Source organism: Sorghum bicolor, chromosome 6, assembly GCF_000003195.3.
Source record: "Sorghum bicolor cultivar BTx623 chromosome 6, Sorghum_bicolor_NCBIv3, whole genome shotgun sequence".
Classification (NCBI taxonomy): Eukaryota; Viridiplantae; Streptophyta; class Magnoliopsida; order Poales; family Poaceae; genus Sorghum; species Sorghum bicolor.
Genome location: NC_012875.2, coordinates 53,475,619 through 53,501,707, shown reverse-complemented (window position 1 = coordinate 53,501,707; position 26,089 = coordinate 53,475,619). Strand labels below are relative to the sequence as shown.

The 26,089-nt window shown below is 45.8% G+C and overlaps 2 protein-coding genes across 3 annotated transcripts; one reads left to right on the top strand and one right to left on the bottom strand.

The window, feature by feature from the left end:
• On the bottom strand, positions 3,895-11,662 carry LOC110436393 (protein CHROMATIN REMODELING 19). 2 transcript variants are annotated; one of them, XM_021463435.1, is made up of 12 exons: positions 10,201-11,660; positions 9,961-10,078; positions 9,216-9,256; positions 8,479-8,729; positions 8,212-8,392; positions 7,008-7,193; positions 6,757-6,930; positions 6,522-6,680; positions 5,900-5,977; positions 5,584-5,720; positions 5,295-5,513; positions 3,895-4,559 (listed from the first exon to the last, which is right to left on the bottom strand). In XM_021463435.1, the coding sequence occupies exons 1-12, from the start codon at positions 11,407-11,409 to the stop codon at positions 4,397-4,399; spliced, it is 2,916 nt and encodes a 971-aa protein (XP_021319110.1). In that variant the 5' UTR covers positions 11,410-11,660; the 3' UTR covers positions 3,895-4,396. The 2 variants fall into 2 exon arrangements, with proteins under 2 accessions (XP_021319110.1, XP_021319111.1); XM_021463436.1 differs by lacking the exon at positions 3,895-4,559 and having other exon boundaries at positions 5,371-5,533; positions 10,201-11,662.
• Positions 13,479-16,220, top strand: LOC8056607. Its single transcript, XM_002448300.2, has 2 exons — positions 13,479-13,977; positions 15,812-16,220. The coding sequence occupies exon 1, from the start codon at positions 13,602-13,604 to the stop codon at positions 13,974-13,976; it is 375 nt and encodes a 124-aa protein (XP_002448345.1). The 5' UTR covers positions 13,479-13,601; the 3' UTR covers position 13,977; positions 15,812-16,220.

Here is a 26,089-nt window from a genome sequence, read left to right as displayed (position 1 = left end):
CATAGCGAGGAGGGGTACCAAAGAGAGCGTGGTGAGGTGTGGGAGCTGGACAAGCAGCGGAAGGAAGGCGGTTAAGGAGGTAAGTGGAGGTGTGCAAGCTCTCGGCCCAGAAGCGAGCAGGAAGAGAGGCCTGGAGCAGGAGAGTGCACACGGTGTCGTTGGTGGTGCGAATCATGCGCTCAGCCTTGCCGTTTTGAGAGGATGTATACGGGCAAGACATGCGCAACTGGACACCGTGAGAGAGAAAGAAGGCACGGGAGGCGGAGTTGTCGAACTCCCGACCATTGTCACACTGGATAGCCTTGATAGTGAGGACGAACTGAGTGGACACCCAAGCGAAAAAGTGGACAAGCGCGGGGAAAGCATCAGACTTTGCACGTAAAGGAAAAGTCCAGGAATAATGAGAATACTCATCCACCACCACAAGATAGTACTTGTATCCAGAAATACTGATGACAGGAGAGGTCCATAAGTCACAATGTACAAGGTCAAAAATGCGGGCCGCATGAGAAGAAGAACTAGAAAAAGAAAGACGAACATGTCGGCCCAGTTGGCACGCATGACACAAATGCTCATCGTGAGCCCGAGTACATCGAATATCGGAACTACGACTAAGCTGCATCAAAGCATCACGTCCAGGATGGCCGAGACGCCGGTGCCAAGTAGTGGAGGTGGTGGTGGCGAAGGCAGCTGACAAAACTGGCGAAGGAGGCGAGGCAGATGCCGGAAAGCGAAGAGTGTAAAGGGGCCCCGTGCTGTCACATCGGAGCAGAGGACGCCGGGAAGCCAAATCCTTCACAGTAAGACCAGAAGAGTCAAACTCGACAGAACAAGAATTGTCAGCTGTAAAACGACGAATAGAAAGAAGATTGTGAACCATAGAAGGAGCAACAAGAACATCAGGAAGACGAAAGGAACCATGGGGGCCGGCAGCACCCACAGAGGTGACAGGAAGACAAGACCCATTAGCGACCATAATGGACGAAGGGAGAGATGGAGAAGGAGGGCGAACAGAAGAAAGTATACCGGGGTTAGGAGTGGTGTGGTAAGTAGCCCCAGAGTCGGCGACCCACTCCGGCCCGACTGGGGGTGTCAGGGCCATGGTGCTGAAGGAGTGCGCCAAGGCCGCCTGGTCCCAGCCAGCAGACCCGGGCAAGGTCGCCGGTGGAGTAGCCCACGAGGGCGCGGGGAACGGGGCCGCCCACGGGGTCACTGAGGGGAACCCCGGGGGAGCACCCGCAAGCATGGCCGCCGGCGGGCGAGGCTCGCCACCGGAAGCCTGGAACGGCCATATGGAGATGCGCCCTGACCATGGGTTGTTGTAGGATGGCCAGGGTGCACCCCGTGGAGGTGGCGGCGTCGTCGTGTTGCCCCCACGACCTGCTCCACGTCCCCCACCACGACGACGGCGGCCGCCCCGACCCCCCCCACCCCCGCTCGGCCCGGGGGGAAGGGGACCAAGAAGAGACGACTGTGGTGGGGTGGCGGGACGGGGCGGAGTGGCAGCGAGAGCAGTCGAGGAGGAGGACGAGGACCCCGAAGCGGAGGTGGACCCAGGCTGTAGGCCCTGAGTAAGCTCCTCCATGACAAGGTCGTCACGGACCTGCAGGAAGGTGGGGAAGGGCCGCTGCGTGGTGATCCACGTCCGGAGGTAGGAGTACCGGTCACTGAGCCCGCGGAGAACGTTGAGGACCAAGATGCGGTCCTCCACGGGCCAGCCGAGGGAGTCCGCCATACCCTTCATCTGGCGGCAGTACTCGCTGACGGAGAGGTCTCCCTGGACGAAGGTGCGGAAGCTCGCGTCGAGCCGCAGAGCCCGGGCTTCGGCGTTGCCCAGGAACTGGCCCTCGAGCGCCAGCCAGGCCCCGCGAGCGCTCGGGGTGTTGCGGACGAGGTCGTGGAGATCCAGGGAGATCGTCCCCAGAATCCAGGAGAGGACGACGCTGTCGAGGCGAAGCCACGAGGGGGTCGGGACCGCCCCCGCGGCGTTGAGGAGGACGTGGTCGTCGAGGGCGTAGCGGCGGAGGGTGAGGAGGACCAAGTCCCTCCAGCGAGCGTAGGAGGGCGACTCGGGCTCGAGGACGACCGGGACGAGGAGGCGTATGTTCTGGACGCCCCCTGCCTGGTAGTGGAGCTGCACCATGTGGGGTCGGTCGGATCGTGCCAGACGACCGGAGCCGATGCCGAGGACGTGGTCCCGACGTCAGGCGAGGCCGGAAGGCCGAGGAACTGCTCCGCGTCGGCAATCTGGCGGGCCAAGGCGTCGGCCGCGTCACGCTCGCGCTCCCAAGCGAGAGCGGCCTCACGCACGCGGGCCCGGCCCTCCGCAGCTGCAGCACGAGCAGTGGCGAGAGCGGCGAGGAGGGTGGAGTCCGGACGATGCATCACGGGCGGCGGAGGCAGTGCAGGGAAGGGAGCCGTGCCCACGGCAGGAAGCCCCCTGGACAGGGCGCCCCCGGCTGTGAGGAGTGTCCTGGGCAGAGTCTCCATGTCCAGGGGCATGCCAAGCCCTGCAGCAATGGCGGCAGCAGCTCCCCGGGCGTAGGCTGCTGCGCTCCCCTCACGCCGCACGCGCTGCAGCCGCGAGCGCTGCCGTGTCCGCGAGCGCTGGAGCATCCGGGCGCGCGCGTCTGCGCCCGCGCGCGCCTCTGCCGCCGCACGCGCCGCGGCTTCCGCGGCAGCCGCCGGCTCCGCGCTCGCGACGGCCGCCAGGAGGAGAGGAGGGCGGGTCGCGGCCGGCAGGGGAGGTCGGGCGGCGGCGGCGGCGGCTTGGGCCCAACTCGGGTAGGGCAACGCCGGGAATTGCTGGAAATAGGGAGGAGGAGAGGGAGGAGGGTCCCGGCCTGCCATGGCGGCGGCGGCGGCGCCCAGGCAGCTGGCCGGCCGGCGGCGGCTGCTGGCCTGGAGGCGGCTGGGAAGGGGAGGAGGAGGAAAACCTAGGCTGATACCATGTTAGAATTAGGGTTTCATTGATGGGCTCACCCTAAACCAGGGTGGCCATATAATTATGGATACATGGGCCTCATGGGCCTAGCCTCATGGGCCTCATACACATATACTCTAACAAATAGGTCAATCTACACAATTTTGTTCTCCTTTTCTTGCTTTGATATCTGGATTAGTTCATTTTGATGAGTTTTGTGTCGACCCAAAGACAAAACTGGGAAGATAAAGAAAGCCAGGATAAGATACACCAAGGATCTCCACAGCCCTCACTCTTGCTGGTTAGGAGTGCCAGATATGGAGTGAAGCAGGAGCCAAGGGGCTGTGTTAGGGCACTCACAATGCAAGACTCTATCACAGAGTCCAAGACACTTAATTATTTATAGTATTTTGCTGATGTGGCAGCATATTTATTGAAGAAAGAGGTAGAAAAAATAGACTCCAAGTCTTATTTAGACTCCAAGTCCACATTGTTCGAGGTAATAAATAACTTTAGACTCTATGATAGAGTTTGCATTGTGAGTGCCCTAGCTCAGCTTAGCTAGGATCTCTAGTTTGGGTAGTTAATGGACACGAATGTAATATGTTTTTTTAGGGGTGTTTGGGTGTGTTGTGACTCCCTTCTTTTAATACAATGATACGCACTGTGTGTTAAGAGGAAAAAAGGATAAGATACAACAAGCAGAGCAACTTTGAGCAGTACACCAACAATATGCCGTGAAGTGAGGAATCACCACCCAACTGCAAACAAAAAGGTACACCTTTCTGTGGTTTTCGAAAGTTCTTCAGGGCACAACATAATCTTTCTGTTAAATATGGTTCATAACATGCACACCAATTGCCTCTTATGAATTTAAATTTAACACACACAATGTTTCCCCTATAGTTCTCTGATAAAGCGGGTGTCGAAGAAAACTGACGGTTAGAGCAGTGTGTGAAGATACATGTACATGTGGTCAAACTGCACTCTAAAACAAGATGGAACTTATATCTTTGACAATGTTAAGTGTCGGTACACACTTGTGCAGATAAAATAAAAAAATAATGGTACAAACTGAAGCAAATGTGCAACTTGGAACTATTCTGCATTTCATTTAAAACATGTTGAAACTTTGGTACAGATGTATTACTTCATATTTCAGTCCTTCCTATATCGGAGAAAAAGAAAATCAGACTCCATTACCACCTACAGTAACCTTAAACACTGTCATTATGTAGAACCATAAACACTTTGGAAATCCAGTAGTTTATAGCAGAGCATTCATAGAACAAAAGATGAACAGACCAAAAGATGGGAGGTCTCCAGAGCAAAAAGGAATCATGGATGCACATCTTAAGACCTCAAGACATTAGCCAGGGTGAATGGCTAGCTTCAATGAAGGCCAAAAACCCATTGTTAAAGATATCCCACAGGTAGAACTGAATACCTTCAAGAAACTCCAGGATTAGAACTTCAGACTAGGAGAAGAGATGCCAAAATCTCTCCCATTGTCTTTTCTGGTACATCAGTACTATTGTCCAACTCTGCTCCAGAATGAAGAATTGCGGCGTCTAGTACTAGCTTCCGCCTTGCAATCTCATAGATTTTTTCATCAACTGACTCCTTTGTCACTAGCCTGGATAGACATAAAATTCAGTACCATCCATAACAATTTCTTGTGGAGCTTGGTATGTAAACAACGAAGCTCACTGTATTGCCTTTCATAATTGTGATCATCTCATGCTCAAAAATAATTGTGATCATCTAATGTGTACCTTTCATTTTCTTCGTGAGACATTATGATTGTTTGGATTATAAGGGCATTTCCCATTTTCGAAGTCCAATGAAAATTAAATGGCACATAGTAAAAGAGATCATTATTGGCACAAATGAGCTTTGAGTAAACTCAACAGAAAATGTCGAATATGTGTTTGCCTGGGGTTATTCAACAAAATAGCATCCTGCTTCAGTGCTCCATTAGAAAGAGATACAAACAGCTTACCAAGTGCAGTAAAACTAGGGAAACTATGCAATTATCTTTCAGTACATACATTTAACCATGAAATTTTGGCACAGGCACACCACAAAATTGAAAAGGACAAAAAAGAACAAAGGTTTTTTAATAATACCAGACTTCATTGTTACTTTACAGAATTTCTTATACAGGGCCATATTGCAGGAAAACATCAGAAGATTTTAAGAAAGTATAATAATAAAGGAAGTACTTTTCATAATCGTTAGTCACTATTAAAAATATATAAACATGTATTGGTGGAAAATTAATAACAATATGGATATGTGCATGATATCAACGAACACCCAAAAAAAACAGAAGAGACAGATAGTGAATCCAAATTAACTAGAGTAGCACCTATAGATAGTGACAGGTTTCTGTTGTCCAATGCGATGGCAACGGTCCTCAGCTTGCCGATCCATCTGGGGGTTAAAATCCATATCATGTATAATGACTGTGTCAGCTCCTACAAGGTTCAGCCCCTGGCCTCCAGCTCTTGTAGAAAGTAAACATGCAAATATAGAAAGATCGTTGTTGAACGTGTCCACTATAGTCTGTCTTTCTGTTACAGCGGTCCTGGAAGAAAGACAAAATAGCTAATAAGCAGAGTAAAATTCGATTCAAAAAATCTAAGCAAAGAACATACCCTCCATCAAGGCGTCTATATGTAACTCCTATTACTTCCAGTGCCCATTCAAGGATATCGAGCATTGTGGTCCACTGACTAAATATGAGTACTCTGTGACCATCATTTGCTAGAGAAGGTAAAAGCTTCCCTAAAGCCTGAACACAGAGTAGAGATTATAAGACTAAAAGCATAACTAGTTTAAAAAATATCTTAGCTTAGTGCGTCAAATATGTTTGACTGTTGAGAATATATTGCAAAAAAAAACGACATTTCCGTTTTTCTATAAATAAAAAATTAGTACATATCAAAACAGATGTCGGAGAAAGAAATATACCTGACATTTTGCCGATGAAAAAACATGCTCATCTGTTAGAGCACCCTTTGTGCCCACGTCACCATATGACAATAATAGCTGCAAGTTAAAGAATTAAATAAATACACAATCTATAGAGAGTAAAAAACAAGACTGGCATGTTTGGCAGAGCTGCAAATTTAAGAATAAAAACAAGACTGTGCCCATATCACCAGAGTGGTGCCGTAGGAGTGATTCCCAGAAATAAACTAAAATATTAGGAGCTGGAAAAAAAAACTGCTTCTCCTGATTCACTTCCTCCAAAGAGTTTATTCCATCAGAATCACTTTCGGCCACAGAACTAATTCCATGGGGGCAGGGGAGCTCTACCAAATAGACCCTAACTTTCAGACAATAGTGTATTTCTCATAATCAAAACCATTCTTTGCCCAATGCAAACTATTAATACAACATGTACATACTACTCGGTCCTACATTGAATTATTTTGCACCAGAACAAAATAATAAAACACCGGACAATGGTTGAGTTGTGACCAGACAATGCAAATGGCAAGACCTAATATATTTAATTCAGTCACAAAGACAACAGACAATGCAGCAGCTTATAAGCTAGAAGTATAGAAAAGTCAAGAAAGAACAATACTTGGTGGATGTCAAAATCATTGTAGTTCTTTAGCTCTTGGATTGCTCTCTCCAAGGAACATTCGAAGCCAAATGCACCTTTAGGGTATAGCAACCGTGCAATTCGATCAACATCTTTGTCACTATAAATACGCCTTATAAGCAAAGGGTGATTTGCAATCTGTGGAGCAATGAAAGAACATTTCAAAATAACCATAAACACACTCCTCAAATTTTGCATCATAAGATATGCTCACCTTACGAAACTGTGTAAAATAGTTGGATATTTGACGTTTTGGAATCAATCCAACAATATTATTGGAAATGTCATTTGAAGACTTGGCACTACGAGCCTGGCAAGTAGCACGATACTCATCTATGGCATTTTTGTAAGCTATAGACTGCTCTGTGCCCATGACGACAAACTTAACCTGCAAATGAGATGAATTTAGGCTGAAAAAAATAAAGAGGCACAACTACTCACCGATGTGTAAAAAGAGCCACGCACCTGTTGTATTTTAGGAACAAGCTGCTGCATTACGTCTGACTTCAAACGTCTAAGAATAAATGGCCCTAAAATGGACTTTATGCGTGAAATTAGTTCGCGGTCTTCTGCATTCAGCAGCTTCTTCAGATCAACATCTCCGATGGCAAATATATCAGGCATCATGAACTCCAACAATGACCATAGCTCCTGCATACCATATTAAATCCAAGAAGAACTCCATAAAAAGAAGTTTTAGGTACACAGTAATTTAAGATGAAATAGAATTTTAAGCATTAATAATGCCTATAAAAACAGTGATTGTGGAAATCTCAAATAATAACAAAAATTATATTACATATTTGTTTTTATAAAATTTTAACTGGCATTACATGTGTCATGTCGATAGGAAGCACACGTCGATGTTATAAAAGAAAAACATGAAACGCAGCACATAGCAGCAAGATGCAAATAAGGACTTCATGTGATATTTACTATATCAAAAAAAAAAAACATCACTTCACTTGTTCTGGCACTTGGTGGTTCCTCTCAATATTTTCGGAGGTAGAGGGTTGATAGCAAGCCAGCAGAAGGGGTACTCCTAGGAATGCCAATGTTTTTTTTATTGTAAAAAGATGAATAAATATTATGTTATACTATACTGTCCTGTTCAACCGGTGCACAAGGCACAAACGGAAGTATCAACCAGCCCGCAGTGGTACAAGGATTCAGGCCTTCAGGGAAAAGGGAACACGTTCTTCCTACCACAATCATCAGTCATCGCCAACTCCCCGAGCGGCCACCTGGTGTTCCCCCTATTGCACTCAAGTTCCACTGCCCTAGCGTAGGCGCAAGTGGCAGCGGCAGCTGGCAGGCAGCACCCAGCAGCGCAGAAAGCAGGCGAAGAGGCAAGCAAGCCCCATCAGTTGAAATCGTCTCAGCCACTTGGGCCCATTCCCATCCACGTGTAATCCACCTCTGGCTTCCAAACATTATTTTGTTTATTACATGATCTTAGCTCAAAGGATGCAACTCAGTGCTAGTAGTTAGAAATCTATTGTTGAATGGCTGCTGGTGCACACTTTATTACTTTGTGAAGTTCAACTGTTCACATTTTTCTGAATTCTCCTAGCCAATATATTCTGCATGTTTGTTTCCAGAAAGTTCTGTACAGGATTCATGTTTTGAATGTACTGCCATGAACCAAACACTTGTCAAAAAGACTTACATGCAAATCATTTTGGAGAGGAGTTCCTGTCAGCATTAGCCTTTGGCGAGCATGTTGCGCAACGGCCATCAGGTTTCTCCATCGGAAGCTACCCTTATCTTTCAGAACATGCGCTTCATCCATCAAAACACAGCTCCATTGCCATCTTTTGAGGGCCCTACGATCATCCTTTTGCTGGGCACTACATAAAAGTTTTAAACGATAAATAAATTTCAATGTTCTGAATATGACAATCTGCTATGTCATGCAAAAGGAGTCACTCCAAACCTCCGTCTTTCAAAAAGTGAGTAGCCAACAAGGAGGACATTAAATGGAGCTGGACAGCCAGCCTTGCCTAAGGAGCTTAATTCCTTTGAGTAGGTAGTCCTTGCAGCTCCATGAAACATGATGATCGAAAACGAAGGGCACCACTTCCTGAGTTCTCTTTCCCAATTCTCCAACACGGAAGCTGGGCAAACTATCAGATGTGGACCTGGGTCGTTATATAGATGCCGTAATAGAGTAAGATAAGTGACAGCCTGCAAGAACAAATGAAAAAAATCCAAACACTAAGAAAAATGAATTGGGACTCTATTACGCAGCATCCAACAAATGGTGTGTTCTAATCTTCTTCCTGAGCGAAGGTGTATACATTAATCAGACAATGTTTTATGGTAACTATGCGCAGTGATAAAACATTTAGACAAATAAATCATCCAATGTTATATTTCAACACAATACAGTTGAATAACACATAAGAACTAGCATAGATAATACTTCATTCCAAATCATAAGACGTTTTGGCTTTTCTAGATTCATTGACTTTGCTATGCACTTAGATATACACTATATCTAGATACATAGTTAAAGCAATGTATCTAGAAAAGCCAAAAGGTAATAAATGGAGGGAGTACATAATATATGGTAGGATGCAGTTGGCATAATACAATAATCATACATATGACAAAACATTCAGGATTCCCCTAATTTAGGAATCATGTTATGCTACTACCATGGTTGCTTACCTGCACTGTCTTCCCAAGACCCATTTCATCAGCCAAAATTGCTGTTAAAACAAAGAGGAGAGATATATTTAAATGAATTATGAATAGTCTAGTTTTGTGCACTGTGTAAATGATAAGACGTAGCAAATCAATAGTAAGTATGATCGTTAGCATATGGTACTCCAACATGCAGCACACAATAATGAGTGGCATACCACTTTCCTTAAAACGAATACATAATAGATTTTTTTTGGCTAAAAAAAAGGTTTGACAGTAATCTTATAAACTGACTGAACAAAAATGTGTGTTCGCGTGGGTGGGTGGGGGGATGATCATTCCTATGCCCTATGGAACTCCATGATAGGTGACACATATGGAGAGGCATTTAGAAGATAATGTCCAAGTTGATCACCAGTTAGGCAGTTACACATTTACGTATGCAGTATGCCCCCTAGCATCAATTCGATATAACATGCATGATACAACAATAGGAGCTTCCCCTAATAGTTTCGCTCATAAAAAATGCTAATGCTAAAAGAACCAGAAGGTACTATTAAAATGTTTTCAATCAAAATGATTTTCACCAATGTATCGCTGTTCACATAATCTACATCAGTGTAGAAAAGGAACTAGCAAATGCAGGACTGCTTATTGCAGAAGGCAACAGCTTCAGAAACAACAGGATCACAAGCTACACCATTGACAAAAATGTTGAGAGCAATTGAGAGTGCTCAAGTTCAGCTGCTCAATGCATAAAAAGCTTCACCTCCGCCAATGCTTTTCCGATGCAATAGGAGAAGGAAATTGACGCCCACAAGTTGATACGGCTTCAACACAGGCTCGAACTCTGACTTCTCACTTGTGCATGCAGCATTTACGTCTTCCTGCTCCAGTGTTCACAAATCCCATTGGTTCAAAACATTTGTTATCCAAAACACTTAAATTTTCGTCTCAAAAGAAAAAAAAAAAACTTAAACAACATGGACCAGAGTACCATACAATTTACCTGAGTAACAATACGGCAAGTGGAAGCGTCTATCTCAGCGTAGCTTTCACAATCCTGCGCTGATGAACCAAAAAGCTCCTTGCGCAGATCTGACGAGATGCGTGAACACTTGCGCAATGCCATTCCCACCACATCTCCCTTGGGATCCTCCCCATTTACACTTATCTCCCCATTGTAGCCCTCATCTTCGTCCTCCTTTTCCAGCTCCGACCAATCCACCCCATCATCATCCTCCACAGCTATAGGCACATCACTGTCATCATCGTCCCCGATCACAAAGCGGCGGCCAGAGGGACGTTGCTGGGGAGGCCTTGGGTCTTGGTAGTCAAAGTCGTCATCAGCAAGGTCTTCTTCGTCTTCCTCAGAGATGTCAATGGCAAAACTCGTCAACCGGCGACTAGTAGTGCGGCGTGGGCGCGATGTCCTCGAGGGCAAAGCTGGAAGGTCAAAGTCATCGTCTGTGATGTCAAAGTCATCATCATCACTGTCAGATAGCCCTGTAGTGGCAGCAGCCTTGGAAGGTTTCGAATTGCGGCGAGACGAGCCAAAGGACTGAGGATCCTGCAAATGGGGCTTGTGCTGTGGACGCTTCTGGCCGTGTTGTCTCTTTGCCCTGCGATGGAGGCTTGACGTTTCTATGAGGTCGAATTCATCGTCCTCACTGTCGGAAAGCCCCACACCGGCGGCGAATTTGGACCGTTTGGGGTTATGGTTGAAAGAGTTAACTGGCGGTGGAGCCCGCGAAGGCTTGAGCTGAGGACCCTTGAGGGGGCGTTGGCTCTTCCCTTTGCGGCGAAGGTTTGAAGTCCTCGAAGGCGAGGTAGGAAAATCGAAGTCATCGTCCTCGCTGTCGGAGACCCCAAAGGCGGCAGCGGCATTGGATGGTTGGGGATTGCGGCTGAACGGTTTTACTGGCGGAGAAGGCCGCGAAGGGGCCCCGTTATGCGGGCGCTTGAGGGCGTGCTGGCTCTTCGCGGCGCGGCGGGTACCGCCGTCCGCGCCTAGGTCGAAGTCGCTGTCGTCGTCTGAGAGGATGACAGTTGCGGTGCTAGTGCCGGCGGCGGAGCGAGCCTTGGGGTTGTAGGCGAATGAATTGATCGGCGGCGGAGGTTGCGTGGGCCGCTGGTTGGGGCGCTTGAGGACGCGCGAGGGCTTGAAGGTGTGATTAGACCACTCGTCGTCGGAGATCTCCTCGAAGCCGCGGTGCATCGGGGCGAGGCAGCGGCCGCAGCCTGCTGCTACGCCTGCGGACTGTGCTGGGGTCTAGGGTTTTGGGGGCGGCCGGGGCAGGCCAGCGGAGGCGAGAGGCGAGAAGCGAGGAGGAGGCGGGGACAGGCCGGCGGAGGCGGGACGTCAGGAGGCGGCGGCGGCGGTGGTCGAGAGGGAGCACGAGAGAATCGGAGGGAATTTTGGCGGCCCCGGGAGTGGGAGAACTGGGCGGCGCCGAAGCTGAATAGACCAGACCGCCAATCGCTTTTCTGGAGATTAATTATATTTTTTTTAATCTTCTACTCGAAGACCGCCAAACCTTTTGAGTGCATTTCCAAAATTTGCGGAAAGGTCTTGTTTAGTTTCAAAATTTTTTAAGATTCTTCGTAGTATCGAATCTTTATATATATACATGAAGTATTAAATATAGACGAAAATAAAAATTAATTACATAATTTGTTCGTAATTTGTGAGACGAATCTTTTTAAGCCTAGTAAGTTCTAATTGGACAATAATTGTCACATATAAACAAAAGTACTACAGTAGCCAAAGCCAAAAATTTTTACAAACTAAACAAGGCCGAAGTTTTCCTGTCATTTTGATTTTTGAATTAGAACATTTCATGTGGGACCTATCTGACGATCGACGGCGTTTGTACTAGGTCCGTGTGGATCGGGAGGGTTGAATCTGAACTTGTGATCTAGAGCCTCAAGTTTTGGCTCAGGTCCTCTTTAGGCTATGCTGATAAGTTTAAGTGAATATAAACTAAAGATCACTTTAATTTAAGGCTCCAAACATAAGGGCCAGAGTACTATCTAAAATTTAGACCATCTTATAAAAACTTAAGACCATATAATAAGTGAGCTAGAGTTTTAAAGTTTAAGTCCTCAACTTTAGATAACTTTACTAAAGTTTAGACTAAAGAATCCAAACTGGCCCCGAAAAACTTTTTTTTTTTGACATACTTCTTTTTCTATTTGGTTTTGAATTCACAAACTATTTTTATATATGAACGTTTAGTAAGTTTTTAAATTAAAATTGGTGAAAAGGTAATAAAAGCCTTGTCAAAAAGGACTTTTAGCATGTGTCTCTGAAAACGGTACGGATATTTTCTGACCGTATTCGAGACCGAATTCGTTTAGAGAGGTTCAGATCTGTCAGTATCCGAGTCCGGATATTCAACATCCGAAACCGTATCCGTATCCGTATCCGAATATTTAAATCGTATATTTATGATGTCGACATCCAATCGTATCTTATCCGACATGATTGACATTATCCGTATTCGAATCCGAATTCGACCAGAAATATGAAAACAAATATGATATCGATGTTATCCGTCCGTATCCGATCCGTTTTCATCTCTATGTGTCTCCCACATCTTAAACTATAAGATGTTTTTATTTTGAGATCCATTGATTTTGTTATGTATATATACTATATAGCAAAATGTGTATTTAGAAATGCGAAAATGTTTTATAATTTAGATTAGAGGGAGTGCTAATAGCAATCAGGATCCCTTTTAAGTTTTCCTCTTTTTTAAAAAACTTGTGATCACTTATCACTCAACTGAACTTGTCCTCTTAAGAAATGTTTGAATGAATGTCTACTTTTCCTGCTTTTACTACATCGCGCTCTTAAGAAATGTTGGTACAATGCAAGTTATCCCGATTCCAAAGCATAATATGTACCAAGTACTAACTCAATAGTCATGTGTTCGTTATTTAGGAGCATAATTTTTACCAAATAACTCAATATGCATGGGTTCATTATTTATATTTTATATGTGTGGCAAACATTCATAGGTGCTAGGTAAGTTCAACCAGAAATACAATGTTTACTAACATCTCCTTAATTTTGTGCCAAACTCTTGATAGACACGTGCGCTTGTCCACTGGTAGAGAAAATATTAGCAACATTTATATTTCTAAATAAATTTATTATAAAAATATACTTTATGTTTTATCTAATGATATTTGTCACATATCATAAAAATCTATGATGAAAGTTTGATTTAGAAACCAGATGTGTGTTTATTCTGTGACGAGTAGCGATTATTATTTTTTTAATAACTCAACCGACCTCAGGGCGATCGGCAACACCATAAACGCCGGCGTGAAGCGGCCGCGCGTCGTACCCGTCTCTGTCGACTCTCGAGTCTCCACTCCAGTTCACCCGTTCCCCACTTTCCCATGTCGGACGCGTACAAGAAAGCCAAGCCCGGCCGCCTCGTCTTCAAGGGCGGCGAGGCCGCCTCCATCCACAAGCCAAAGAAGCACAAGAAGAATAAGAAGCCCGCCTCCGATGCCCCCGCCGACGGCGACGTCGAGGCCGCGGTTGCGGCCGCGGAGGGAGCTGAAGGCGGAGGAGGTGCCGCCAGCGGCACCGGCGACGACTACACCATCGACGCGGCGAAGAAGATGAAGTATGAGGAGCTCTTCCCAGTGGAGTCGAAGAAGTTCGGGTACGACCCCGCCAACGCCGCCCGCGCCGCCGCCCGGAATCGCACCGTCGAGGAGGCCCTCGACGACCGCGTCCGCAAGAAGGCCGACCGCTACTGCAAGTGAGGTGAGGCGCTGGAATATAAGTTAGGGTTTTCGTCTCGTCCGAATCAGATAATCGACTCCTTAGATTGCTTTGTCTGAGTTGATCTAGGTACCTGTTCAATTGCCTGTTGAGTGATTCGATTTGAGTTGCTTGTTGCTGCCACCCACATGTGAATCTGGCCATGCCCTGGTTTTGGTCATGGCCAAATTTTGTCTTGGCGCACTAGAGCTGCAAGCAGACTCTTAGGAATTTTGATGAGCAACGGAGCACATGATCCACTGCAGGTCATCTTACTAACTACGAAGTCAAACAATGAAACAATGCGTTGTGTACCTGTGTTGCTATTGCTACTCAGCCCAATGTCTGTTCAAAGTGTTTATCAATGTACATTGCAACCTTATTGGTAGAAAATTTGCTCTGTGCAATAGACAATTTAGAAATTCTGACGTCACTGGTATGGAAATAGTTCTATTCGACCAATGTTATCCTGTTCGAGCATGGGTTGGTAATTGAAACCTCGAGGGATACTTTGGACTCCAGACTTCTGTTCCTATTTTTGCAACAACGTGAATCAAAGAATAAGTCATGATGGGGTGGATTAGATCATATGCATGGTAGTATTGGTGAAAATATTTGGTAGGAATAAGAGGAAAATCAATGGCCTGTTTAGGTTAGCTGTAATGATTTTAGCAATGGCCACATGGCTTATTTGTGTTATTGTCTTTGCTGCTAATAGACACGAGAAAGATGTATTGGATCCTATACTGCATAGATTTGGGCAATCTTGGTGATAGCTTCTTGACCAAACAGGTCCATGTGTTTGCTGTATCCTAGAGGACATAACAGTGTATCAGAAATTCTGAATACAGAGATGCTAATCTAGTAATCTTACTTTACATGGAGGATAGTAATCTTACTTTACATATTCTAGGTGCTGAATATGTATCGCTCAACACTGACACCACATTTGGGTTCTGCTTTAGGATCAGTATATGTCTGACTCTTCTGTTGGAGTATAAGTGAATTGCCCACCTCTCCCCATCAGCTTAAGTTTTTGGTATAGAAGCCATAGGTCTCGAGTTTGAATCGTGGTTGCGCAATTAAATGAAATAATTGATTCTCGCTCCTATTCAATGTTTGAGGCATGAGGGAGCCTCCACATAAGGGGGTTGGAGTATAAGTGAATTGTCCACCTCTCCCCATCAGCTTAAGCTTTTGGGTTGCACTGGTCAGTGCATGCAACTCAATATCTTTCATTATCTTTACTTCCTCTCTTTGATATCTATCCTAGTAAATTTTATAGAGAACAGAATAACATAGGGTTTTTTCACTGTATCCTTTAGCTTCAAGTTGTTGAAAATTTATCTTTATTACCTTCTCATCATATTGCTTTCTTGGCATGCAAAGCATCTTATGTATGAATAATAGTTATTTCTCTTAGATGCCGTTTGGATCCTTTCATTTTGGAGGAATTGTAATCTATTTAATGGTTTAGGCTATTTGGCTTGGAATTTGACATTCCACAATTTTTCCAAATTCACAATATAAACCTTTCTCAAATTCATAGGGTTGGAGATGGAAATTGATTCTATAGATCACCATGCTATGTTTCTAGTCTCCAACTTATAGCATGCCCTTGAACTCGCTTCAATATTGTAGAAATGCAACATATAAGTATTTACCTCGTATGACTAACAATAATATACAAATATATTCCATATAGAACCATATTAGCTTAATTAATTTGCGCCTAAATTATAATTATTAGAATGAATTTAATTCCAAGGATCCAAACGGGCCCTTTACTGTCATGTGTACACTGAATGTGGCTTGATATCCTTTCTCTTCTTGACAGGTTCACTCATTGCTGCAGATGTATTGCTCAATGTATTGCAGATGGTATCTTTGGAGAGTTAAGATCCATGGAGAATTAAGATCTTCCATGGCATGTTGTTTAGTAGTCAGAGTACTGGTCAAGCATTTTCCTTATGCATGTTTGTACTAGTAATTAGTAAGCATAAGTATTGTTGCATCTGTTATTCTAATATTTTTTTACCCTATTTCTGGGTCAATTAAGAGAATGCCACCAATTTTATATTGCAATACGGCCTGGGAAGTGCTTACTATGTAGTACTATGTTTATGCTAATGGAAGGGTTTGAAAATGTATGCTTGTGTTGCTTTTAGACATTGTATCTTCACATACAAGTCATTAAATTTGTCCAGGTTTGATCTTGGAGGCAACAGGCAAGTTATGGATATGAATCGATTGGGTCTACCTGTAGCAATTGTCTTCTGTGTGAAAAGCGCTTTGGTTTCTATTTAAATAGTTTGGGAGCAGTATGCATACTTGTTGCTAATCTGATTACCATACTTGTGGGAGTCTAAAGATAACCATCTGATAATTCTTTCAAGAATACATTGATACTGAAGATAAAGATTTTAGATTTGGAACGAAGACAATGGTTTTATGTGGTTCCTCTACTAGTTGTAACAGTTTGTGTCATTTTATAATTCTGATATATTGGACAGAACTACATGTGACAGTTCATGTATGACACAACATACTTTACTTAAATCGAAGACAAGTTTATGGTTCACTTTCTTGTACCTGCAACTGGTACTGGTATCATATTTCTAATTTCGGGCTGTTTACTGAATAGCAGGTTTCATACTACTGACTGAGCATGCTGATTTTTAACCTGGCTGTTAATGTGTAGTTGTGCTTACAGTTTTATACTTGTTACAATTTTGTTGGAGATGACCAGGTGGGACTTAAGCTTGAGCTGCTTGTTAAATTTTAGTTGTACGGATACTTAACATCTCACCTGCTTTTTCCTATGTCAAGCATTGGTAATCACACACTTCTGTTGAGTATCTTATTCGTAATTGGTATTCCTATGTCAAGCATGACCTTTCGCTGTAGCACAATTACCTCCTGGTGATTTGTATTTCTGTAAACTATAGATGCTCTTCTAATCAGCTAGCAAGGATAACCGGCTCATATGGTTGCAAACTTGCAATTTCTGTTTGAGTCCAGCTGAAAAGGCTAGATTCTAGAAATGATAGACCTAAAAAAAGTTCCCCTTATGTTGTGTGGTATTTTCTGTTAGCATTGGTAATGGATTCAGTTCTTTATAAAAAAAAATGAAAAGTTGTGAGTATGCACCCTATACTTTACAAAAGAAGTTCTCGCAACTCACCAGAATTTTCAAAGAGAGAATCATATAATAATGTCTTCTAAATGGAACTTCTTCTTGTCTTTATTTAGGTTGATATATACAGTGTAGGTGTTATATACATGGAGACCTTTCATCTTTTCAAAACAATGTTTCAAAGACTATGTTTTGAGGGCACATTGTAAAATTTACAGACGTTTAGGAAGAAACAATAAAAACATTAAAATGTCTTAGCACCAAGGTGAAAAATGGTAAAACCACAAATACATAAGCGGAATGTAAGGACTACCACGCGTGAGGCACAATAGCTCTTTGACGATTGACGATGCCCCCAGGAAGGTGACGAAGCTTGACCAGGCTTTCGCCCAAGCCTACATGTGTCGACGAGGAGCTGCATTTTAAGGGGCCAATCCACAAGAGGCAGCTGCTAGGGTTCTTCGGTGATGCCTTCAAGAAGGAAATCTCGTTACTGGCCTAAATATGATCTGAGCTGAGCTTTCGTCCAGAACTTTTGCAAGTGTGACAGAGAAAGGCGAGAGGGACTCGCCCATATGATCTGAGCTGAGCTTTCGTCCAGAACCTTTGCAAGTGTGACAGAGAAAGGCGAGGGGGACTCGCCCACGATGGTGGGAGGCGCGCACCGTAAGCGTCCATGTCTTGGACGGAAGGGGTACCGGTCGCCGCCATACCACGCGGAGCCGTTCTCGGACTCGCCCGTAGAGGTGGGAGGCGCGCACCGATATTGCCAGCCGTTTGGATTCGCCCGCGACGACAGGAGGCGCGCATCGGCAGTGCCAGTCACTGCCACACATCACGGAGCCGTCCGGACTCGTCTGTAACGATGGGACGCGTGCACCGGCAGTGCCAGTCGCTGCCACACGTCAAGGAGTCGTTCGGACTCGCCCGTGGCGACGAGAGGCGTGCACCGGCAGTGTCAGTCGCCGCCACACGTCAAGAAGCCGCTCGGACTCGCCCGCGACGACGGGAGGCGCGCACCGGCAGTGCCAGTCGCCGCCACATGTCACAGAGCCGTTCGGACTCGCCCGCGACGACGGGAGACGTGCACCGGCAGTGCAAGTCGCCGCCACACATCACGGAGCCGTTCAAACTCGCTCGCGACGACGGGAGGCGCGCACCGCCGCCACACGTCACGAAGCCGTTCGGACACGCCGACGACGACAGGAGGTGCGCACCACCGCCACACGCCGCGGAGCCGTTCGGACTCGCTTGCGACGATGGGAGGCGTGCACCGGCAGCGCCGGTCGCCGCCACACGTCACGGAGCCGTTTAGACTCGCCTGCGACGATGGGAGGTGCGCACTAGCAGTGCACGCCGCACCGCACATCCGCACCCAAGCCGTTTCGCTCTTGATTTGGAGAATTTGACGCCTTGTTCGCTTGAGCTTACCAGCCATTCAACAGTGAGTCACCGCCACACGCCGCGGAGCCGTTCGGACTCGCCCGCGACGACGGGAGGCGCGCACCGGTCGCCGCCACACGTCATGGCGCCGTTTAGACTCGCCCGCGTCAATGGGAGGTGTGCACTAGCAGTGCACGCCGCACCGCACATCCGCGCCCAAGCCGTTTCTCTCTTGATTTGGAGAATTTGAAATCTTGTAGACCCACATGGCTCTAGAAATGGAACTCAGTCTCCCATTATTAAGGATGAATATTGCATGTGCCATAATTTAGCCACTGGTTATATGCTAACCAGATGAACAAGTTCTTTCTGACTCCATTCTCTTTTAGGAGGACCTTGCTTCAGATGACTTGGTTGTGGGGATTATTGATGAAGTTTGAAGAAACCCCTGTGTCAGAAAGGTTTCATTCTTGATAGATTCCCTACAACTGTCACTCAAGCACAGAAGATCAGATACCCGATCAATATGTCAGCGTGAAGAAATGTTCTTATATCATATTGTCTTACAAACTATTTCAATTAGTATATAGCGCCCCCCCCCCACACACACACACGCTCTCTTATTTTTTAAACATCCTGTGCAGGTCGATGAGGTGTTGATAATGTCCTGAACTTTCCAATTGATGATGCTATATTGGAAGAACGGATTACTGGTCATTGGATCCACCCAGCTAGTGGTAGGACTTACCATACAAAACTTGCACCTCCAAAGTGTATGTGTTGATGCAAAACCTAGTCTGCAAACACAAAGGGCTAATACCCGATCCAAACGTTAAGGCGTGCCAGCCGATTTGACCTTACTATCGGCAAAGGTGGTAACTCGAATACTTTAGTCCTGACAACAGCGATGCGCCCGGATGTCACGGCTAAGAGGTACTCACGCGGAACTTGAGGATACGCCGAGCTTGAGTCGACGAATTCCTAAGAACTCGTAACAAAAAGAAAACGTATGACGAAGTCGTCGAAAAGTAAATGCTGGAATATGAGTAAAAACGTGTGTTTGATTGATTGATAGATGATGATCGATTACAAGGTCCTAGGGCTTATATTTATACCCTGCTCAAAGAGCTACGACCAGACACGATTAGAATTCGAATTCCAAATTACACGGAACCCGTATACAAAACGATGCGAATAACTAAGGAAATAATAAAACCATCCTCCGTGACAAACCGAAACTCCTCCACATGACAACTGGCAACTTCCGGACTCCTCCTTCGCGTCATCGGCAATCCCCTTGCCATAGTCATCGGCAGACCTTTTTACTTGGTCATCGGCACCATATTACTGTCTGAGGACTCAGTCACATTCAACCTTTCCCTCATCGGCAACCATCCTCATCAGCAACCCGCATCGTACTGCCACCCTATTCTGCCATCCCGGACACGTGCCCAAAAATGGTGTCAACACATGCCCCCCAGTTTCGGAGTATAAAACTATTAATGCTCAGAAATTCTCTGCAGTAATGATGTCTTCTCCGCAATTAATGCTCCTAATCTGGTAACCGACAACCTCAATCTGGACAACTCTGATCCTAATCCTCCGCAGATCCCTCGAAATCCCCAACTTCCTAAACGGGCATCTCTTTTAGTCGTTCATCGGCAACAATACCGTTACAAAGATCTGCCGATGCTCTGCCCAGAAGATTCGCAAAAACGGTTACCTCCCCTCTATCCGCCCATCGGCAGGACGACCGTTATAGAATATCACCGATGGACCGACCAGGAGATCGCGCACAGTAAAATATCTTTAGATAATGACCGCTTCCTGTCAAATCACCTGCACAATCCCTGGATTATCGTGCGAACAGTTACCATATCCACTTGAGTACCCTCGGGCCTCTCGGATGCGGCAAAGAAATAAGTCAGATTTGCCCTTGTCCATCTTGTCCTATAAATAGTTCCTTCTTGGGCACTCCTCCCCCATTGCATCATTCCGCCATCCAACTTTACTTTTCCAGCGGCGGCGCCATTCTCAATCCTCAAGATCTCCGACAAGCATTCTTCTTCATCAACTCCGGCGCCCTCCAGCGTCCTCTTCACGACAAGATGGCCGTTGGCTTCGTCGTCCCTGAGGTCAGACTTCCATCTCATCTGCTGTACCTTTTTCTTGCATTCCTGTTCATCTGCGATTCATTCTTACCGAATATTTTCCTTTTCCTTTTTCTTCGCATTTTTATTCCCCAAAACACTAGGAGTTATCCAACAAAATTGTCATCCCTACCGATCAACCACATCTTCAATGCCTCGGCCCTCTAGGGGATCCAGATCCAACCGATCTTATCAATGCAGAAACCAACAGGATTCCCTTTAGAGCTGAAAACTTTGCTTTAGATCTATGGAAAGACACTTTTCGCTCTTGGCCCAGCCCTACTGTAGGGTGGAAAGACTGGTTCTTGAGGGTCAGCAACTCTTATGAAGTTCAATGGGGTGAGAGGAAATTAGCTCAATGCATTAGGCTGTCCATTGCCGATATGCACAGGAACGAGTCATTGCTGATAGCTGCATCTTACTTTTGGTCAGACACCCTCAACGCTTTTGTTTTTGGCCACGGCCCTGCTTCTCCTACCCTTGCCGATGTAGCCATGCTTACTGGGTTAGATATATCTTCTGCCGATAGCACCCATTTTTTTGATACCGCCCCCAGTGCCAAAGTGGAGACTCGCGCTATCGGCGGTTGGTCAGGGTACATCCAGAAGTACCGCGGGAGAGGACCTGTCACCATAAAGGAGCAAACCACCTTTCTGAACATGTGGCTAGACAAGTTTGTATTCTGTGGTCGATCGGCAGGACCGACTTCTGTCTATCTATCGGCAGCAGAAAGACTGGCTAGCGGCGGCCAATTTCCTCTCGGCCGTTATTTGCTCGGCGCTGTTTATCACCTTCTTCATCAGGTAGTCCAGAAACTCCTGCTTGGCCAACCTATCGGCAACTTGGGAGGTCCTTGGTGGTTTATTAATATGTGGCTCAATCTGCACCTGCACAAGCGCCTTGATCTCAACTTGTTCTCACAGCACTTCTCAAGAGATATAGCCGAGAATCATGTGCTGGGTGAAGAGGAATCAGCAACACGTGCCCCCCTGAACTTTGGCGAGGCTGTTATAGTCTTACCCGGTTCAGGGAACACTCCGGATCAGATCGGCCGATTCTTTGAGACGCTGTATGAAGGTCTGGCCAGAGATGAACGACCATGGCTGGCTTATGACGACCCAGACAGCATGCTCCCTCTGACCTTCAATCCATTTGATGAAGCTATTGACAGGGACAATGAGGTGATGATGGCAATCGTGACCCCCAGAGCCATACCAGTGAATTTCTTCGGCAGCACGAAAACCTCTCCCCAAACCTATGAATTTTATAATCCATCGGCATTAGCTCGCCAGCTAGCTTTCGGCCAATTGCCGATTGCACTTCCTTATGCCGATGTAATAAAGCCCAGAGAGCCCATCGCCAACCTCCTCGAGTGGACTCGAGTAGCCCAACTACCACCAAATGTCGATACGGATGTAGACCTGTCAGAATGGGTTCCAGCCGCCTTTATCACTCAGGCATACAAGCTATGGTGGGCAGAATGGAAAGAGAATCTGTTCTGCAGATCAGCCCTCTCATACCGCGGCATGATCGACCCCGAATATGAAGTCCCTGATGACACTGTAAGTATTTCAAACCGATGTCTCATTTTCCAATATCACTCCCATCGGTAACTTACCCCTGTATTCCTTTTGCAGATTGACAACACCCCCCCCCCATCAGTTAGTAGGAGTGGCAAGCCGATCGACTTATTCCCATCGGGCCCGATCTCCTCAATCGGCCATAATGCCCCCACTCTGGCTTCCATCGTGCACAGGGGTGCGCGCCTCAAGAAAGTTACCACCAGGAAAGACATCACCACCGGTAACTGCTTCCACTCTGGCACAAGCTTTCAAGGCAATCTGTTAAAACCCTTTTTTCATTTACGCTGACTTATCTTTGTATCGGCTATCTGTACTTATAAACTCCTTTTTGTTGTTGCAGCAAACTGGTGCATCGGCAAAAGTCAAACGCCAAGGCGCCGATGCCCCCCAGTCTAGCCAGCCAAAGAGGAAGGGCATCCACGGTGCTAAGGCTGGAACAAAGCGCCAAAAAGTGGCAACTCCTCCTCCTCCTCCGGTGTTTCCAATCCCTGTGGAATCTTCCCCCTCTCCTCCAGACGTCCAGGCACAGCAAGTACTATCTCCACAACCAACACAGGAAGCACCACAGATGGAAGAACCCCAGCAGGAAGAACCTCAAACGGCAGTTATATCAGCTGATGTAGGTGAACAAACAGCTGGCCCGGCAGGTACAGTTACATCATCGGTGATTTCCTCGATTCAGGCAACTGTTGTTTCTCCTCCGGGTAACATATCTCAACAATACTCCTACCCATAAACTTATTCTCATTTATTCTTATAATCTTTCCTGTCTTCTTTCAGGCGATATCGCTCTATCGGCAACATTTGCCGATCAACCTGCAGCTCCATCGGCCTCTCTGAGTCAAAGGCAAGAAATCGCCTTGAAGCAAGTAAGTCATCCACTTTTCCATCAGTATCGTCTGCCGAAGTTTTGACCATAAAATTGACCTACTTCATTTTTATTTTCAGGAACAAGATTCTCCCAACAGCTTGTTCTCCTTCGCTATTGATATCTTCGAAGAAGAAGGCGAGGAAGCAAGCTCCTCTCGGGCAGTTGGAATTGTATCGGCAGAAGCCAGAGCTAAGCTGGAGGAGCTATCGGCCATACTTCATCAAGACACAACTCAACTGGTCAACGATTCTGACCCAGCCAAAGCCCTGTTCAAGACCCTTAGAGGCCAAATTCCTGCCGATGCTGAAGAAACACTCTTCCATGCTGCACATTTAGAAAGCCGCCAGCTTCAGTACCAGAGAGCTACTCGACGCCTTGCCGATAGAGCTGCTCAAATCCAGCTTTCTGAGGAGATGATGAAAGAAAAACTCTTAGCCGATGAGAAACATAAGAACATCGGCACCTTAAAGTCCTCAGGTGATGCACTGAAGCAGAAAGTGTCTGATCTATCGGCAAAAAGAGAAGCTCTACTGGCTGAACTCAAGCAGGTAGAAGACGCTCTGTCCCAAGCTCAGCAAGAAGAGAGTCAGCTGCCGGAGACCATCAAGCATCTTGAACAAGAACGAAACGTCCATGGTCGCAAAGCGCTGCAACTGAAGAGGAAACTGAAGCCGATCGAAGGTTCTGCCGATGATGATATCAAAGAGATAGAGACAGCCAACCAAATTCGGCTGCGCGCCATATCAGCAATCCAAGCGCTGCTGAGCATCTGAAGCTTTCATCGGCGACACACCTTTGTTTTTCCGCCTTCAGCTTTTAGTCTAGCCGATAAGACTGTTATCGGCATCTTTTGAAACATTAAGTCTGCCCTCGAACATTTAAATCCAGCCGATAGGAGTGTTATCGGCACTTAAACTTTTATGCGTCGATCCATATGCTGGGGTAGTACTTCTTCAAATATTTGCCATTTAATGCTCTGGGAAATTCAACTCCTTCGAGAGTTTCTAGAATATTGGCATTACCAGGAGCTGAGTGTCTTATCCGATAAGGACCCTCCCAATTAGGAGACCACTTCCCAAACTTCGAACTTTTAGTCCCGACTGGCAAAATCAACTTCCATACCAAATCCCCATCGGCAAACTCCTTAGCCTTTACTTTTTTATCATACCATCTAACAACTCTCTTCTTATTTTCTTCTATACTCATTAAGGCCTTTAACCGATGTCCTGCTAAATCATCTAACTCATCGGTCATCAAAGTGGCATAATCATCGGCAACCAATTGATCTTGAAAAGATAATCGCCTAGATCCAGCCTTAATCTCCCAAGGCAATACTGCATCATGTCCATATACTAATTGATAGGGTGACACCTTGGTTGATCCATGGCAAGCCATCCGATAAGACCACAGTGCTTCATTTAACACTGTATGCCACCGCCTAGGATTTTCTTCAATCTTTCGTTTAATAAGCTTGATAATTCCTTTGTTAGACGCTTCGGCCTGCCCGTTGGCTTGAGCATAGTAAGGAGAGGAATTCAATATTTTAATTCCCATACCGATTGCGAATTCATCGAACTCCCCTGACGTGAACATGGTGCCCTGATCGGTAGTAATCGTTTGGGGAATCCCAAATCGGTAAATAATATGCTCCTTCACAAAATCAATCATATTGGCCGATGTGACTTTCTTCAAGGGAATAGCTTCGACCCACTTAGTGAAATAGTCAGTGGCAACTAGAATGAACTTATGCCCTTTGCTAGATGGTGGATAAATCTGGCCGATCAGATCGATGGCCCACCCCCGGAACGGCCAAGGTTTTATTATAGGATTCATAGCCGATGCGGGTGCTCTCTGGATATTACCGAACTTTTGACAACCTTGACAACCCTTGAAATATTTAAAACAATCTTCAAGTATGGTTGGCCAAAAATATCCATTCCTTCGAATCATCCACTTCATCTTGAAAGCTGACTGATGCGCTCCACATACTCCTTCATGGATTTCCCCCATTAAACTTCTGGCTTCATCATCACCCAAGCATCGGAGAAGAATTCCGTCGATAGTTCGATAATACAATTCATTTTCAAGGAGCACATACTTGGTCGCTTGAAATCGAACCCGTCTTCCAACTTTTTTAGATGGATCTTCTAGATAGTCGACAATCTCTTTCCTCCAGTCACCGGCACTGACTGCCGATGTTGTATTAATCATTGGCTGATATCCCGAGGCATGCTGGGCTAACCGATTAGCGTTCTCATTATGCAATCGGGGAACATGCTCCAATCGGAAGTTTTTGAATTCCTTTAACAGTTGCATACTTTTCTCGAAATAGGTTATGAGAACTTCACTTCGGCATTCATAGCTTTCGGCTAATTGATTTATAACCAACATGGAATCCCCGAATACTTCAACAGCATCGGCACGAACTTCTCTTAACAACTCCAATCCCTTGATCAGAGCTTGATACTCAGCCTGATTATTTGTTGATGTAGCAACAATCGGTAAGGAAAATTCATACTTCCTCCCCTTAGGAGAAATTAACACAATGCCGATTCCTGCTCCCCGATCACAGGTAGATCCATCAAAGAAGAGCGTCCAGGGTGCAATTTCCAAGGTTTCCACTAGGCCGCAATGTTGAGTCACCAAATCGGCCATAACCTGCCCTTTGACCGCCTTAGCCGATTCGTAACGCAAATCGAATTCCGACAGCGCTAAAATCCATTTACCGATCCTTCCACTCATAATTGGCATAGATAGCATGTATCGGACTACGTCATCTTTGCAAATAACAGCACATTCGGCCGACAATAGGTAATGTCTTAGCTTGATACATGAAAAATATAAGCATAAGCACAGCTTCTCGATGGCCGAATACCTGGTTTCAGCATCAATCAACCTCCTACTCACATAATAAATTACTCTCTCTTTCCCTTCAAACTCCTGAACCAAAGCTGAGCCGATAACCGATCCATCGGTAGATAAGTATAATTTG